At 40.7% G+C, this 18,749-nt stretch overlaps 2 protein-coding genes across 4 annotated transcripts in view; one reads left to right on the top strand and one right to left on the bottom strand.

Moving 5' to 3' along the window:
- TM7SF3 (transmembrane 7 superfamily member 3) overlaps positions 1-14,435 on the top strand; it is a 41,662-nt gene extending 27,227 nt beyond the window's left edge. The window contains exons 7-12 of one of the 2 annotated variants that reach the window (XM_012457183.2): positions 4,231-4,317; positions 6,772-6,852; positions 7,458-7,610; positions 11,566-11,663; positions 12,229-12,391; positions 13,846-14,435. In XM_012457183.2, the coding sequence (XP_012312606.1) occupies positions 4,231-4,317; positions 6,772-6,852; positions 7,458-7,610; positions 11,566-11,663; positions 12,229-12,391; positions 13,846-14,108 (845 nt within the window). In that variant the 3' untranslated portion in view covers positions 14,109-14,435. The remainder of the gene's footprint in view (positions 1-4,230; positions 4,318-6,771; positions 6,853-7,457; positions 7,611-11,565; positions 11,664-12,228; positions 12,392-13,845) is intronic. The other variant, XM_012457184.2, reaches the window with a different exon arrangement.
- The window catches only part of FGFR1OP2 (FGFR1 oncogene partner 2), an 86,191-nt gene that overhangs the window by 34,665 nt on the left and 32,777 nt on the right, over positions 1-18,749 (bottom strand). The window contains exon 8 of one of the 2 annotated variants that reach the window (XM_012457188.3): positions 10,637-12,147. The exons of the other annotated variant lie outside the window; for it this stretch is intronic. The gene's annotated coding sequence lies outside the window, so the exon portion shown is untranslated. Of the gene's footprint in view, positions 1-10,636; positions 12,148-18,749 lie in introns of those variants that run through there. 2 annotated transcript variants of the gene reach the window in all.

Raw genomic sequence — 18,749 nt, 5'->3', positions numbered from 1 at the left:
TGTGTTCAAATTGTCCCAGGTTTGGCTCATGAGTGGCTGGATATATTTTGGAGTAGAGTGTGCCGATGGATTGCATGAGGGGTTTGGGAGCAAGAGTGAAAAGGACTGTAGTTTTGGCAACTGGAGAGAGAGAATGACCATTCGCAGAGGTGGGAAGGACTGTCGGAAGAGAAGGTTCGGAGGATACATTAAGAGTTCAGTTTTAGACATATTCAGTTTGAGAAATCTATTGAATGTTTATGTGCAGGTGTTTAACTGATGGTTGATTATATAAGTCTGGAATTCAGAGGAAAGTTTTAGCTGGAGGGCATCTTGGAAATCTTCAGATTAAATATATGGCATTTAAGGCTCAGGCTAGATGGTATATCTATGAAGATGTAGAAGGGGAAGCAGGAGAGGCAGGCACACTCAATGTGACTTGGAGAAAAGGTCTAAGGACTGATTGTTGGGTGCTCCAATATTTGGAGCTCAGGAAATTGAAGATCCTACCAATGGGCTGAGAAGCAGCAGCCAGATTGGTAAAAGGAAAGTGGTGTTTGTTGAAGCCAAGGGGAGATAGTGTTGCACAGAAGAGACGGTGATCAACTGTGGCAGATGCTGCTGACATGTCAGCTAAGAAAGAGACTGAAAATGACCCTTGGATTTAGCAACATGGAGGCCATTGGTTACCAGTGAGAGCTGTTGCAGTGGAGAAGTGGGGTAGGAGCCTGACTGGAGCATATTCAAGAACAAATAGGAGCTAGAAGCACAGAAATTAGAGAAAGTTCAAGTAGCTGTTTCATGGAGTTTTGCTCTAAAGAAGAAAGTCTATTAGTTGTATTCAAGCCAGGGATTATGATCCCCCCCACCTCCGCTAGAGCTATATCCCACCGTTAAAGAAAAAAAAAAATCAGTGACACTAGTTAAAGCACAGTGAGGACGATTTTATTCAAGGTGGGGGGTAGTATTGCAATAGGCATAGGGACCACTGTGATGGAATTTTGCAGTGGGGAAGAGAGATTGGGCTCAACTCTTGAGTACAGCATAGGCTAGTGGGAATGTATAGCCAGGGATCAGGATGGGAGTCAGTGGATGGAAAATTTCTAAGAGGAAACATGAGGGGTAAGGAGACATGCTGTCTACACTGACTTAAGGGGGTTCTTACTGAAGACAGACCAGGGTGGTCAGACATCATCTGGGGGATGGATGGTGGAGGATGAAGAACCCAATCAGTTATAGAGGGTGATACCAAGCATAGGGGATTCTTGCCAAGCTGGCTTATCAGTTCTTGGTGAAGCTGGATTTTACAAAAATGTGCACAAATCGGCCTAGGAGGGGGTTCAGGAGACTGATATTTTGCCAAGCAAAGGCTCTTTGTCACCTCTCAGTCTTCCACTCAAAACAGCTTCCACTCAAGATCCTTGAGGGATACAATGGAAGATATCTAGGCAGATATAAGTTTATATGTGTGTGTACTTTTTTTTTTTGAGACAGAGTCTCACTCTTTGTCACCCATGCTAGAGTGCAGTGGTGCGATCTCGGCTCACTGCAGTCTCCACCTCTGGGGTTCTAGTGATTCTCATGCCTCAGCCTCCAGAGTCCAGAGTATCTGGGATTATAGGCATGCACCACCATGCCCTACTAATTTTTGTATTTTCAGTAGAGACAGAGGTTTCACCATGTTGACCAGATTGGTCTTGAACTCCTGATCTCAGGTGACCAGCCCGCCTCGGCCTCCCAAAGTGCTGGGACTACAGGTGTGCGCCACCTTGCCCAGCTAATTTTTGTATTTTTAGTAGAGATGGGGTTTCACCCTGTTGACCAGGCTGGTCTTGAACTCCTGGCTTCAAGTGATCCAGCCGCCTCAGCCTCCCAAGGTTCTGGGATTACAGGCATGAGCCACTACACTTTGCCCTGTAATTTTAACCGATGAACTGAAGTATGTCTGGGTTCCTCCATCTCTTTCCCTTGAACCTTTCATGCAAAAGCCCCTTCTAAATAGAAACCCCCCAGGCCTGCCTCTCTCTGTTAGCCTTAGGAGACATAGAGCTCTGAGCCAGTTGTTCTTCTTGCCCAAACTTGAACCTTCCTAGTGATGTTGGTTCTATTGTTACTTTCATTTTCAACCTTGATGAGTACTAGGGTGTTTTTCCTTAGCTTTGAGTAGGGAGGCTATATCCATATTGCATCCCAACTAAAACCTTGGCATGTAGTTCATAACCCTTAGCAATACTGTCATAATTAAAGACACTTTAACCTTTGACTTGCTTCTGTCCTATTCACTTTTTTCATTCCCCAAAGTGACTGCCTGTTTTATGTCTTATCTTAGATTCTGCTTTTTATGAAACCTCCCATGCTCTCATATTTTAGTTGTGTACTTGTTTCTCTCCCTCCTTCCTGGTACTGTGATAGGGGATTTAGTTTCCCTCTGATGTTAGGGAAGAATATGAAACTGTGTCTTAGTTTTCACTGGGTAGGAAGACCTTGCTGTGTTGGTGATTGTACTTGCTGAAAAGTTCCACTGGATTTTAGTTTGAGAAAATCAACCCAGTGAATTTAATGGTTTTGGTGTAAAAATTAAATCCTAGAAAGATAGCCAAGGGTTTGAAATAAACAGAATGTGGTGTTTTTATCTTTTATTTAATCTTTGTGTGTGTGTGTTTGTGTGTGTGTGTGTGTGTGTGTGTGTGTGCGTTTGAGATGGAGTCTCACTGTGACACCCAGGCTGGAGTGCAATGGCCTGATCTTGGCCAACCTCTGCTTCCTGGGTTCAAGCAATTCTCCTGCCTCAGCCTCCTGAGTAGCTGCGACTACAGACATGTCCCACCAGGCCTGGTTAATTTTTGTATTTTTAGTAGAGATGGGGTTTCACTATGTTGGCCAAGCTGGTCTCAAACTTCTGACCTCAAGTGATCTGCCCGCCTCAGCCTCCCAAAATGCTGGGATTACAGATGTGAGCCACCACACCTGGCCGTCGTTTAATCTTTCTTATGGGCTCCTTATTCTCAGACAAGCTGATATGTAGGTATATACTATGCCCTGCAAATTCTGCTCTTCTGTTTTGTGTTTCTTATTTTACTGTACGTCTTCATGGTTTCTCCATTCTGAGAACTCTGAGGCATCTTATGTATTTTGATTTGTGGCAGTCTTGTTATATTTTCAACATGAGATTGTATAGATGTTTTGGTTTTGGTTTTAGTTCAGGGATTATTTCCTTGAGTTTATCTCTAAGGAGTCATGATGGTGGGTGATGAATTTAGTGAGCATGTTTTTCTCTTCAGTAAACTAAATGATACAGTGCTTCATTGGTTGTAATGCAATGTTTTCCTCCAAGGCAATATGTATAATTGATAAGACTGGTAGTAATTTGTATATGTGTGACTTATAAGTGTAATACATGTTTTTAAATTGTAATGTGAATTTCAGTTTACATTTTTTATTGTGAAAAACTTCAGCAAGCCTCCATATACCAATTATCCAGCCTTAACAATTTTGATTCATGGCCATTATCTTGTTTCAGCTGTGTTCCACCTGCTGCTTTGCCTCTCCACCTCATCACCTTCCTTTATCACTGGATTATTTTAAAGCAAATCCCTGGTCATCACGTTACTCACAAATATTTCAGTATGTATACTTCAAAGATAAGCACTTAAAAAAATAGAACCACAGTGTCATTAACATAATTTTCATTTTAAAATACGGAAAATAATTCAATAGCATCAACTTAACAGCCAGCGTTTGTTTCTGCAGTCATCTCAATTGTTTTCCACAGTTTGCTTGAATCAGGTTTCAGATGAGATATATACATAATATTTAGTTGATGTGTCTTTTAAACCTCTTTTAACCTGTTTTCTCCCTCCATCCACCCCCACTGCCTCCCCTCCACCCCCTGACACCTTTTGTCCATGCAGTTTATTTGTTGAAGAAACAGGATTATTTGTGTTGGGAACACTCTCTCTCTGTTCCTCCCCACTCTACCCAGGAATATGTCATAGGAAGTGTTCTATATCTCTATCAGCAAGCGTATAATGTCTGGATTCTGTTTTTGATATAGCAGCAGTTTTTGATATTGTCTACGTAGGTTCATTCATTAGGGGTGGCAAGGATATTTTAAAAATAAATTTGTAATGTAAATGTATGGGATAAATTACATCAGTTCACTTAGCTTTTTTGATGAAGGTTTGTTCTATAAATATTAATACAAAGTATCAAATTTGATGTATTATCCACTAAATTTTCATTATTTTGTAGGAAGAGTGTCTTCCAAAGTGTTCTTCACTCTTTTTGCCCTGCTTGGTTTCTTCATTTGTTTCTTTGGACACAGATTCTGGAAAACAGGTATTATGTCCAGTGTAGTTGCTATTTACATCTTTGTTGTCTTTTCTCTTTAATGTTGCTGGGGAATGAGGAGAGTAAGCACCTACTTATTTCTACTCTCTTCATAGATTTGTGGCTGGGGTCTTGTAGTCATGAGTCTACTGAGTTGCACTGCATTTTTATTTTTTCTATTGTCCCTAGAGTACAACCTTCTCTTATTAACAGGGGAATACAATTATGCAGTGAATTTTTTCAGCTTCTAGATCTGTTAGTTGACTAACGATAACTGAGATTATGAATTGGTTGTCAGGGCTGGACGCAGTGGCTCATGCCTGTAATCCCAGCATTTTGGGAAGCTGAGATGAGGGGACTGTGTGAGGCAGGAGTTTAAGTCCAGTCTAGGCAACATAGTGAGACCCCCTTCTCTACCAAAAAATTAAAGAAAAATTGGGGCTGGATGCTGTGGCTCACACCTATAATCCCAGCACTTTGGGAGGCTGAGGCAGGTAGATTGCTTGAGCTCAGGAGTTCAAGCCCAGCCTGGGCAACATGGCGAGACCCTGTCTCTTTCAAAAATACAAAAAAATTAGCCAGGCATGGTGGTGTGTGCCTGTAGTACCAGCTACATGGGGAGGCTGAGGTGGGAGGATTGCTTGAGCCTGGGAGGCAGAGGTTGCAGTGAGCCAAGATCATGCCACTGCACTCCAGCCTGGGTGACAGAGTGAGACCCTGTCTCCAAAAAAAAAAAAAAAGAATGAAAAAAAAAGAAAGAATTTGGTTGTCTTTGTAAAAATACATGTGGGTTTTTCTGATGGCGACTGACTTGGTTTCGTACAAATCAGCCTGTAGGGCTGCAGTGTACACTGAATTTGAAATGTGTACTTGAATCTCCTCAGACCTGAGCAGATTCAGGTTCCAAAGGGAATGCCCGCATCCACATCAGCAAAACACACTGAATAGAACTGGGGTGTAAATCATGCTCACTGAATTGCTTTGAATTATTTGGGCTGCCTTTTATATAAGTGATGTTTTCGATTATTAAAAAACCCTTATTGGCTGGGTACAGTGGCTCACGCTTGTAATCCCAGCCCTTTGGGAAGCCAAAGGCAGGTGGATCACCCGAGGTCGGGAGTTTGACCAGCGTGGCCAACATGATGAAACCCCATCTCTACTAAAAAAAATACAAAAAGTTAGCTGGGTGTAGTGGCGGATGCCTGTAATCCCAGCTGCTCGGGAGGCTGAGGCAGGAGAATTGCTTAAACTCGGGAGGTGTAGGTTGCAGTGAGCCAAGATTGCACCATTGCACTCCAGCCTGGGCAATAAGAGCGAAACTCTGTCTCAAAAAAAAAAAAATACTTGTTTAATCAACAAGGTGTATATCTGAGTAGCAAAGGTAGAGCAAATGTAATCTTGATCTAATAAAGCTCTTTAAACTTGTGTTAACTTGTTTGAAATAGCAACTCCTTTCCCGCTATTATGACACTTTTTTTTTAACTGGGAAGAGAATATTGTGAAGAATATATAATACCTCAACATGTGGGATGATTCTGTAACAAAGAGCTTAGTTGCTAACCTGTAGACTCATAAGTTATCACTAGCTTTTTTTTTTTTTAAGAGATGGAATCTCACTATGTCTCCTAGGCTGGAGTGCAGTGCGGTGGCTGTTCACAGGTACAATCATAGTGCACTACAGCCTCAAATTCCTAGCCTCAACTGATCCTCCCACCTCAGCCTCCCAAGTAGCTGAGACTACAGGCACAAGCCACCATGCCCCACTCTGAGTTTTTTTGGTATGTTGATATGTATCATTTTGTATTTATTGAAATTGAGATACAGTACAAGTATTACCAAGAACAACTGTGAAGAATTTAATAGTAGGAGCTATGGCTTCCATGATCAGGATTAGGCTTATTTGTGGGAACAGAGTTATTTGTATGCTTGCATTACCAGGTGTTTTAATGGATGACGGTAATGAGTGATCATTCTAAGCAGGATAGGATGAATTTAAAGAAGATATAAAAGTTGTATTTTGCTTTGGAACAGTTTGGGTTTCTTTTACCTTTTACTTTTTATTTATGCTTACAAAACTATTCAAATTTAGTGTGTAATTTCAGATTAGACACACATGAAAAAGGCGCTATTCTTGTTTTAAGCAGAAAACATAAATATATTAAAATGAGCTATGAAATGAACAAGTAACAATTTAACAATTGATACTGACCTATATACAAGAAAGTGTATCCTGTAGTTAGTACTTTAATATTGTATCTGTTTAATAATAATTAGTCCCATGACTGCTGAATTTCTTCTGTCCTTTAGACAATTTTTTTTTTTCTCTGAATGCTGTAATGTGTAAATTCCAGGAGCTTAAGCATGTATTTGTAGATTAAATATTTAAATTGCATTGTAAAAAAGGTGCCTAACCATAGCTTTTGTTGTTTTGCTTTTTCCCTTTCCTGGTGGTTTGCCACTTAGAATTATTCTTCATAGGCTTTATCATCATGGGATTCTTCTTTTATATACCGATTACAAGACTTACACCTATCAAGTATGATGGTAAGTGAAAATTACATAGTTTAATTGGGTATTCAAGAAGGCAGATGCTGTGTTTTACTGTACCTTTCCTTCTGCAGTTTGGCCTGTATGTGTAAGAGAATGGTCTACCTAGGCTCTGAACACCTTTTCTGAACTACTCATTCAGACCTTCTGGGTTTTTAATCTGTATGGTGAATTCCTTGGTACTTAGGGAAAGGAGGGCCCATATTGATTATAAACCTGTGTTTTGGCTATGTGATATGTTGAAGATATGAGATGTACAACAAGCAAAATGTTGAAGTTTTCTTTACCTAAAAACAGACACCCCCCTACCCCATTACATTTAACAGAATGCTTGTCACCTTTTCTTCCTCAACCCCAATTTATTGACAAGCCAAGCCTGTCATTGGTCTTGTGGGGTTTAGCTCCCTGGCTAGTTTCCTTGTCTCAGCGCAGACCCCTCTCTAGAGAGGGTTGCTCTGTGCTGGCTTCATGGCACCACTGAAGAGCCCTCAGTGTCTGACCTAAAGAAAGCTGAAGCTGTCACTGGTAACGGTATTGTGTGTCTAGGGCACGAGATTGGAAGTACTACTGGTGATCCAGCAGTTCGTCCTTTCTTTGTACAGTGCGTCTGATTCTGACAGCTGTTGCTGGAAGCGTCGGTGGAATGTTCTTGGTGGCTGCGTGGTGGCGATGTGGAATCCTCTCGATCTGCATGCTCTGTGTTGGACTAGTGCTGGGGTTCCTCATCTCGTCAGTGACTTTCTTTACTCCACTGGGTAGGCGACATGTAACTGATGTTTTGTGTGTCTGAGTCACTGTTTGAATACTGCCTAATTGGATTTGCATCCTGGAGTGTTGTTGCATGTCAGTGCTTCTCCTGTGGAGTTCTGGAAATCTGCACTGATGGTATGACACTTCCAGACAGCACCAATACCAGTAAGAGTCCCTCCTTCCTCACAGGCACATTAGATGAAATATAGAATGTCTTTAGAGTTAGCTTTGTATCTGTTTGTTGTGATAAGGGGTGTGTGTTGATTAGAAATAATGGAGGTAAAGGGGCACTGCTCTGATGGCAGCTGAGTTGGGGAACCTGATGATTTGTTTCTGGTCTTCTCTTGTACCCTCAACTTCTACTCCCACCCTCTGCCATCCCTGAGGTACCTCATGATATCCCTGGGGTACCTCATGATATCCCTGAGGTAACTCATGATATCCCTGAGGTACCTCATCACCCTGGGGCTGTAGCACAGGGATGGTTCTAGGGGTTTTTTTGGTGTTTTTAAAAAAGTAATTCAGTTGCTATCTGTTTTTTACATGTGGTTAACTTACAAGTTAACTTTCTTTGCCATTGTTTAATAAGTTACATTTCCTGATTGTTGTCAAAAACAAAAAGAGTATCTGTATTCAAAAGTATTCTATTTGGCTGTTTCCTTTCTGCAGTAATGTTCTTCAAATATTAGAATAAAGTTGATGGGACTGTTAGATGTTAAAATAGCCATTTCATGAGGCTGTCAACTCTAGAGAATGCAGGAGATAATAGAGTACAAGTCCCTTGTCTCCCTGAAGACTTTTTTTTTTTTTTAATTTTTGTTGCATTTTAGGTTTTGGGGTACATGTGAAGAACATGCAAGATTGTTGCATAGGTACACACATGGCAGCATGATTTGCTGCCTTCCTCCCCTTCACCTATATCTGGCATTTCTCCCCATGCTGTCTCTCCCCAACTCCCCACCCTCCGCTGTCCCTCCCCTATTTCTCCCCAACAGACCCCAGTGTGTGATGCTCCCCTCCCTGTGTCCATGTGTTCTCATTGTTCAACACTAGCCTATGAGTGAGAACATGCGGTGTTTGATTTTGTGTTCTTGTGTCAGTTTGCTGAGAATGATGGTTTCCAGGTTTATCCATGTGCCTACAAAGGACACAAACTCATCGTTTTTGATGGCTGCATAATATTCCATAGACTTTTTTTTCTAAGACCACAGAGAATTGACAACCTGTGTTTACTGTCTATCCAAGGCCCTTTGTTCTGACTTTAGCAAACCTGGAGCCAAGCAGATTCCTCCTGGCCCTGCTACAGGTAGCCTTTTATCTGGACAGTCTGATAAAAAGCAGTGTTGTTTAGGCTTGGCTAAATGACAGATTCACATGGGGATGTTTTTGAAAATACAGATTCAAGGCTCTATCCTAGAAGTGCTAAATAAACTACTACTTAATGGCTGGGCATGGTGGCTCATGCCTATAATCCCAGTACTTTGGGAGACCAACTGGGAGGATTGCTTGAGATCAGGAGTTTGAGACAGCTTGGGCAACATAGTGATTCCCGATCTCTACTAAAAATAAAAAAATTAGCCAGGTGTGGTAGTGCATGCCTGTGGTCTCAGCTACTCTGGGAGGCTGAGGCCAGAAGATCACCTGAGCCTGGGAGGTTGAGGCTGAAGTGAGCTATGATGGTGCCACTGCACTCCAGCCTGGGTGACTGAACAAGACCCTGTCTCAAAAACAAAAAAACCACAAAAACCAAATACCACTTACTGGGCTTCCCCCCTTTTGTTAATGCTTAGAGCATACAGGAATGATAGGTTAGAATTTCTAGTAATTAATGTGCTTTTCATGAGTAGAATGAGCATAAATTGTAAAGTGAGAAAGAAAACCCTCTATATGCATTCTGGCTCTGTCACTAGTTCCCTTACTAGCTTATAACCTTGGACAAGGTATTGAAACTTTGTTCCACCATCTCTGAAACTATCTCATAGGATAGATGTGAGGAATGAGAAAATAGAAATAAAGAGGTCTCTTAATTTTCATCTTCATAAAAGTAGCCTAGAGCAGGTTGTCTCTAAACTTGTTGACATACTATTCCTATTGGTAAAAATAATTTTAGCATATGCCCTTTATATATGTTTATTTATGTACTATCTCATAGCTCAAGGACAGTCAGGGTGATCATCACAATGCTAGTGGGTCCAAACGTATGTTTTTATTTTTTAGAGACAGGGTCTCTTTCTGTGACCCATGCTGGACTGCAGTGGCACTGTCACAGCTCACTGCAACCTCTAACTCCAAGGTTCGAGCCACTCTCCTACCTCAGCCTCCCAAGTAGCTGGAACTACAGGTGTGTGCTACCATGCCTGCTAATTTTTTTATTTTTAGTAGAGACAGAATCGCTATGTTGCCTTGGGTGGTCTCAAACTGGGCTCAGGCAGTTCTCCCACCTTGGCCTCCTAAAGTGTTGGGATTACAGGCTTGAGCCACTGCACCTGGCCTCTCTCTCTCTCTAGAGAGAGATATATATACACACATACATATATACATATATTTACACACATACACACACATACACATATGTATTTTTTTCTGAGACGAAGTCTCACTGTGTCTCCCAGGCTGGAGTGCAGTGGTGCAATCTTGGTTCACTGCAACCTCCGCCTCCAGAGTTCAAGTGATTCTCCTGCCTCAGCCTCCTGAGCAGCTAGGATTACAGGCACATACCACCCCGCTTGGCTAACTTTTATATTTTTTAGTAGAGACTGGCTTTCTTCATGTTGGTCAGGCTAGTCTCAAACTCCTGACCTCCAGTGATCCGTCCACCTTGGCCTTCCAAAGGGTGGGGATTACAGACGTGAGCCACTGCACCCAGCCAAGAGGCCTACCCATATTTTTAAGCATTAACATTTGAAAAATATTTGGCTGACCTCTCTGATCTGATTAGGTTACTAGTTTCTACTTTATGTGGGTAGCAATGAGCTTATACTCTGAAAGAGTCCATTCTTCACATGCATGCATCATAACTATTTTCAATCCCTCGATTTCTTGAAAGCCTTTTATTTAAAAATAAGGCCACATATATATTTTGTGAAGGTTAATATAGTTAAACTAGAGAATATAATTTGTAAGTTCACCTCAATGGCATGTTGCTGTTGGCTTCAGAGAATATGGAGTTTCAAGGTCCAATCCTGTAACCTAGAGATTCCCACTCTGACCTGGAATATGTAGGTCTTATGGACTGAATGGTGGTGCCAGTGTCAGTATTAAACAGCAGTCAGGTTATTCTTGCTTTTTAAACTTAACTTATAAAGAGGAATTCTCATATATTTGTTCTGGGTCAGCCTAATTTGTGCAGCATTTTCAAGTCCAGCAGCAGAGAAGGGTTTGGGAAGAGCAGATGGTTGGTTGGTTCCTCCTTCCTGATACATGAGGAAATCACATGTCACAGTGTGCAGTGGCATGTAGGACATGCTTTGACGGTAAAAATCTGTTAAGTGGATTTGCTGTTTACAGTGGGTTCATGGCTTAGCTTCGAGTGCCTTTTGTTTGTATTTTTTATTTTGCAGTACAAAATCATGAAGTCAGAAATGTAGCACTAAAAGGGGTGATTTAGAGCTTGGAGATAATGTAATTCAATCTCATTTTGAGGGTTAGGAAACTGAGGCTCAAGGTCACAGAGCTAGTGAATGGAAGAGCTTGGACTATTCTAGTCTCTTCTGAATTATTCTGTTAATAAATGCAGAGCGTTTACCTGCTTGATCCCCTCACCCACCCACTTTCTAGAACACATCCTTCAAAGAAGATTGACAGTTAAATGAAGAAAATCAGAATTCATTTCTAGTTGCCAACATATTTCCTGGTTGTTACTTTAAGCCTTTGATGTATATGTGTGTTTGGATGTTCCAAGAAATGAAATCTAACTTGGTAAAGCTGTTGTTTACTCTTAGTTTCTTTTTGCTTTTTCAGGAAACCTAAAGATTTTTCACGACGATGGTGTATTCTGGGTCACTTTCTCTTGCATAGCTATCCTCATTCCAGTAGTTTTCATGAGCTGCCTAAGAATAGTAAGTATCTCATCAAAAGTTAGATTTATTCATTATGTTATCCTGTGTGTTCAGCTGATCACTTATTTCATCATTTTGCATGTTTTATTCACTGGGGAGGACTGTGTTATCTGTATCAGATGACTGCTTCTAAATAGCCTTGTTACTATGAAAGCAAAGAAGTTCTATTTATGATTATCACATGGTGGTTTTTTTTTTCTTCCACCAAATGGAATATGCTTTTAACAGTAGGAGCGGAGAAGGTAGTGCTTACTCTAGTACACCAACCCGATGGGTCATTAGTTGCAGCTGGCGTCACAAGAATTGTTCTTCATCTAATTAGGTTTATTGTTGAAGTTCCTTCATAGGGAAGATATTTCCATAGTATGTGGACAAGCTGAAATGTGTTTTAACAACTCATAATGGATGTTGAAGGTTGTTTTCAGTTTATCTTTCCAGGGAACTTCTGTTCAGCTCTCAGAGTGGGTCTGGTCCCTTTTCATGCCTGTCATTGAAGCCAGTGGAGAGTTAGAAACGACTTTTGTTTTACCAGGGATGTTGCCTAAACTCTTCCACTCTTCCACAGCTGAACATACTGACTTGTGGAGTCATTGGCTCCTATTCGGTGGTTTTAGCCGTTGACAGTTACTTGTCCACAAGCCTTTCCTACATCACTTTGAATGTACTCAAGAGAGCACTCAACAAGGATTTCTGCAGAGCTTTCACAAATGTGCCTTTTCAAACTAATGGTAAGACTCTTAAATCCAAAAACCAGTGTGACAGCACAGTAGGAGTCTTGACACACCTATGCTAACCAGAACACTTGGGAACTAGATTTAAAGAAAGTCACACAGTAGGAGTCTTGACACACCTATGCTAACCAGAACACTTGGGAACTAGATTTAAAGAAAGTCACACAGTAGGAGTCTTGACACACCTATGCTAACCAGAACACTTGGGAACTAGATTTAAAGAAAGTCACACAGTAGGAGTCTTGACACACCTATGCTAACCAGAACACTTGGGAACTAGATTTAAAGAAAGTCAGCTGGGACAAAAGAAGGAAACACAGCATACAGTGCTGTGAGGTCATAATCCTCCATTATGATAACTTAGGATCATGGGAATAAGGCATTTAAAATTTTAAGATGAAGATAAAAATCTACTAGATGAATTTCACTAAGAAATTTCCAAGATTATTTAGGTTTACCTAGTCATTCTCAGTGGGGAGAAAAATGCTAACAGTAAATACATTTGACACTTACGGGTGGGGATGGAATGAGGGATGAGAATGACAACCTGATTTAATTTTAAGTTATTCCCTTGTTTCCCTCCTTTAATGAAGCATGCAATTTGCTAGTTGCAAGTTTTTAATTAGTAAGCCTGTAGTTTCCCTCACTTGTAGGATTCTATCCATTCAATTTTCTATAAATTTTCTGAAGAAAAAATGACTACTACATGAAATGTTCACAGATTCTAAGATATGTTGACTTCAGAAATGTTAAAATATGGAGAGTGAAAAAGCATGTCTTAGAATTGAAGATATATGACAATTGTGATTGTTATGATTTTATTTTATAGCAGATCTTTCCTTCTACTATCCAGAGCTTTCCCTTTGGATAAGAGGTTGAAGGTAGAGACCTTGAAATCCTCGAAAACCTTAAAACTCTCCCAACTTCTCAGTACCAGACAGTGTTTTGCCAAGCCTTTTACTAGAAGCTGAGTACGATTGGTTGAATCTTTCCATGCATTCCTGTACCTACTCTGTGAGTGCAATAGGGTCCTATACAGAGTGGAATGGGAAAGAAATGAGCATGGTGGCATCTGATGTTCCATGATGTACATATGTGAAGTATAACTAGATCACTGCCTTCCTCCCTGAACCCCCTCTGAAAAACACACAAACAACTGTGAGTACTCGTTACATAATGTTGTAAGGCCAAGGATCCAAACAACTGATTCTTTTGTAATCTGTCTGGACTTTCAAATGCTTGTAATAGAAAATTCCTAGTTTCAAAAATAAGACTGTGGCTTCCCCACTGATTCCTTGGTTTGTAAGTGAGGAACTACATACGTGTTTGGGCTAACTTACCAGATAGTCTACTATTAGAAAGGAAGATACAGATTTAGTCCATGAGAGTTGTGTTATTATGTTAGATTTTAAAATACTAGAGTTCAAACTACTTTTCTACTGTTTTTTTAGACTTTATTATCCTGGCAGTATGGGGCATGCTGGCTGTAAGTGGAATTACGTTACAGATTCGAAGAGAGAGAGGACGACCATTCTTCCCTCCCCATCCATATAAGTTATGGAAGCAAGAGAGAGAGCGCCGAGTGACAAATATTCTGGACCCTAGCTACCACATTCCTCCTTTGAGAGAGAGGCTCTATGGCCGATTAACTCAGATCAAAGAGCTCTTCCAGAAGGAGCAGCCAGCTGGAGAGAGAACGCCCCTGCTTCTGTAGATTCCCAGGGGGTTTGTCAGTGTGCCTCAGCTTTGGCGTTCATGCCCGAAGTGCTTCACCAATCTCTGGTGCAAGTCTAATAAAAGATCAGGCATATATATCTGTGCTTTGCATAATATTATGGTGCCCTTATGGATATATGGTAAGGGTATACTAGGGGATTAGGATTATTCTAAGAGAATGAGAAAGATGACCAAAAAGTTATGGTAGGGAAGCTTTTCTTTATTTCCAAATATTTGAGAAATTACCTTTTGGTTTACAAATCTATGATCAACTTATTCCATTAAATAGATACATTTAAAAAAATTAAAAACTGATTCTCCTGCAGAGCCCTGGTGTTTCTTTTTATAACCCCTTAAAACAAGTCTCTCACCTGAATCTATCTAATCTTGGGGAGGTAGTTTATTTTAGTGTTGTACTGAGTCTTTATTTGCGACAGTGTTTGGAAATTTAGGGATTTGGTACTTGGGCCTTTGAATTTTGGAATACAAAATGAGAAGCAGGCCAGGCATGGTGGCTCATGCCTGTAATCCCAATACTGGGAGGCCAAGGTGGGAGGAGGTGGGAAGATCATTTGAGCCCAGGAGTTTGAGACTAACATGGGCAACATGACAAGACCCCATCTCTACAAAAAGAAATTAAAATATTAGCCGGGCATGGTAGCACATGCCTACTCCCAGCTCCCAAGGAGACTGAGATGGGAGGATCCCTTGAGCCCTGAAGTTTGAGGCTATAGTGAGCCATGATTGTGTCTCTGCACTCCAGCTTGGGTGACAGAGACCCTGTCTCAAAAAAAAAAAAAAAAGAGCAACTTATTTTCTTACTAAAAGCAGTTTGATTACTTAGTTGTATGTCCTTCTTAGTATTACACATTATCTAAAAGTTAACCTGGTTTTTTTCGGTATTTAAAAAAATTCTCGGCCGGGCGCGGTGGCTCAAGCCTGTAATCCCAGCACTTTGGGAGGCCGAGGCGGGTGGATCACGAGGTCAAGAGATCGAGACCATCCTGGTCAACATGGTGAAACCCCGTCTCTACTAATACAAAAAATTAGCTGGGCACGGTGGCGCGTGCCTGTAATCCCAGCTACTCAGGAGGCTGAGGCAGGAGAATTGCCTGAATCCAGGAGGCGGAGATTGCGGTGAGCCGAGATCGCGCCATTGCGCTCCAGCCTGGGAAACAAGAGCGAAACTCCGTCTCAAAAAAAAAAAAAAAAAAAAAAAAAATTCTCAAATTGTGATAAAATACACATAAAATTTACCTTATTCATTTTTAAGTGTACAATTCAGTAGGTTCCCTTTGTTTTTGCCTTTTATTGCTTAAAATGGTAATTGAAATAGCTAAATTATTTGAAAATAGGCCAATTTATATAGATAATAGAATTTTATAAGGATGATTTATTTATATTCAAAATAATGGCCCCCTTTTTCCTTCAAGGCCTTTTAAAATAGCGTCAACAGGTGATCTTTAATTTAAACTGCATTAGATGACATATAGATTATGCTTGTTTTTAGGAAATAACCCCACCTTAATCTATATTGCTGGCTGGGCACAGTGGCTCACACCGGTAATCCCAGCACTTGGGGAGGCCAAGGCAGAAGGAAGGTCAGGAGTTTGAGAACAGCCTGGCCAACATAATGAAACCCTGTCTCTACTAAAAATATGAAAATTAGCCAGGTATGGTGGTGGTTGCCTGTAATCCCAGCTACTCGGGAGGCTGAGGCAGGAGAATCATTTGAACCCAGGAGGTGGAGGTTGCAGTGAGCCGAGATTGCGCCACTGTACTCCAGCCTGGGCAACAGAGCGAGACTCTAGCTCAAAAGAAAAAAAAAGTCTACATTGCCATTAAGAAGAAAACCTTCGAAAAATTTGTACTTCTTAGTTCTTTCTGCTCAATTAGCTGTGTTAGTATTAGTGTAAAATACAGTTTTCAATAATTTCTTTTCTGTATGAAGCCTTTGTACCACCTATGTTTTAAAGTGATGAGGATGGAGTCAAAAAGGATTCCGGTGTTTAGTGGAGCTGCTTTTCATTGGAGAGTCCCCTCAGTTTTGACACCCTTGTTTCACCACAAGAAAGCACCTGAACACCCTGGGTTGTGTGCTTACTACTCAGGGGCTTTCTCCCCAGCTTTCAGAGCACTGAGCTGGTGACTCTGCAGGCCTGAGTGGAATTAGGGTTGGTGAATGTTGTTCATACACATTTGTGAGTTAACCACTATTTAAATGATGCTGCTTTTTAAAGTTTTTCAAAGTACAATAGATTTTTGAAGTTTCAGGTAACTGGAAAAATATTTAACTTTTGCTTTAAGTGTTTGAAGCAGGATAAAACAACATACAAAATACACGATTTTTGCTTTGAAAAATTCAGTGCAGGTGACTATTTACTGTTTATTCTGTAATCCTTGCTGTCTGTCTATAACTAATTTCAGTAACACAGAAACTTGATGAAGTTTTTAAAAATGATTTACTGTAGGGACAAAGTTATATGGAATGTTTGTGAGTTATTTTCTATACCATCTGAATGCACTGCCAGTGAAGCCTGTAAAGGCAGAAAACACTATTTTGGAGGGAGGATACAGATTGTTTAAAATTTTTCATAACTTGTGAAAGATAAAAAGTCAGTTTGTATAGTTTTTATAATAAATCCCTATTTTGAAAAAAATGCTAAAAAGCCTAATTTTTATAAAATTTTTCAGATATTTGTACTATAGCAACAAGACACAAGAGGACAGTTTCACAGCTATAAAAAAGTTATTTAATATGGGCAAATAATATAGTTCTTCATTTTTAAAAGTCACAGATAGCCAGGGACAGTGGCTCACACCTGTAAGCCCAGCACTTTGGGAGGCCGAGGCGGGCGGATCACCTGAGGTCAGGAGTTCGAGACCAGCATGGCCAACATGGTGAAACCTGTCTCTACTAAAAATACAAAAATTAGCCAGGCATGGTGGTGCATGCCTGTAATCCCAGCTACTCAGGAGGCTGAGGCAGGAGAATTGCTTGAACCTGGAAGGTAGAGGTTGCAGTGAGCAAGATCACACCACTGCACTCCAGCCTGGGGGACAGAGTGAGACTCAACTCAGAAAAAAAAAAATCACAAGGATAATTAACAGGAAATGAAGAAATCTGGGGCAGTGCATTAAAAAAAGGATTAAATTGGTGTTATTAGCACTTCACGTGTATCAAACTAAACAAAAGTAGTAATTAACAGGAAACTCTGTTGAACTGTTCTTTAAAATGTTTTGAGAAAGTTCGGATTAATCTGTTATAGGCTAGCTACCAGACTGCCAACCATACTAGCTATATTGTACCACGGGCCAGTTGAGTTTTCTGTAGCAGGTGAAATAGAAAACTAATTCTAACAAAGAAATTGCTAGAATATTAAACCTTCAAAAGACTTTAGAGATCATGTTCACTAACCTCTATTTAATACCTGAGGAAATTCTTAAGAAGTTAATGATATGAAGTCAGAGAGTTATCAAATAACACAGCTCAGACCAAAACTGGGATGCCCGACTCCCTATCCAAATGTGCTTTACACTTGTCACGACGAAGATGTAAAGCACCAGGTTACTTTTTATTTTCTTCTGCTGATGAATTGATAGAATGTTTCTAATAAAAATATTGCTGATTGTTCTTTTTGAAAATTAATTTTACACAGTGAAAGCATGTTTTTCCAAGTTAATTCTCTGAAGTTATGGACCATTTATTTCAAATGATTGGTACATAAATTTCCAATATCCATTTCTCCACAGCAGCATCTGTTCAAACTTGGTCTGAAGTTCACTCCTAGGTGATGTACTTGTGACATTATTCAAACCCAGAGTTCTTGGCTCTAATTCCCTGAGAACAGGGCCTCACCCTGGGGCACATACATCATTGCACCCCAGACCTTGTTGGGAGGGCTGCTACCTATGGTTTTCTGATGAACTAAACTGTGCCCCCCAACAAATTTATATGTTGAATTCCTAACACCTGGTACCTCAGAACATGACCTTATTTGGAGACGGGGTACCTCAGAACATGACCTTATTTGGAGATGGGGCCTTTAAAGAGGTTTCAAATTAAACTGAGACGATTAGGGTGGGCCCTAATCCAGTCTGACTAGTGTATTTGTAAGAAGGGGAGATCAGGACACAGAAACACCAGGCGCATTCGCTCACAGAGGAAAGACCATGCACAGAGCAGCAAGAGGGCAGCCATCTGCAAGTAGAGGAAACCATCCCTGCTGGCACCTTGATCACAGTTCTCCAGAACTGTGAGAAATGTTATTTCTGTTTAAGCCATTCAGTCCGTGGTATTTTGATACGGCAGCTCTACCAAAGAATCCTTTGCAAGCCTTTTTACCCTGATTGTTGATTGATTGAAATGGCTCTTGGCAGTTTGGCCATTGTATTTGCAAGGACCACTCTTGATGAAATGGACACAAAGAGGGGCTTAAGTTAGTGGGAACTCTGGACTTACCCAGGGACTACTGTGTAATCATTACACTGGGGAGGTTGGCAGGTCTGGATCAAGCTTAAGATTAGAAAAAAAACTTAAGGTGGCTCACGCCTGGAATCCCAGCACTTTGGGAGGCCGAGACAGGCAGATGACTTGAGGTCAGGAGTTCAAGACCAGCCTGGCCAACATTGTGGAACC

The sequence above is a fragment of the Aotus nancymaae genome, unplaced genomic scaffold, assembly GCF_030222135.1.
Source record: "Aotus nancymaae isolate 86718 unplaced genomic scaffold, 86718_ANA_hifiasm-v0.15.2.pri h1tg000016l, whole genome shotgun sequence".
Classification (NCBI taxonomy): Eukaryota; Metazoa; Chordata; class Mammalia; order Primates; family Aotidae; genus Aotus; species Aotus nancymaae.
The sequence above is the reverse complement of the archived record's forward strand: the minus strand, read 5'-3'. Positions and strand labels throughout refer to the sequence as shown.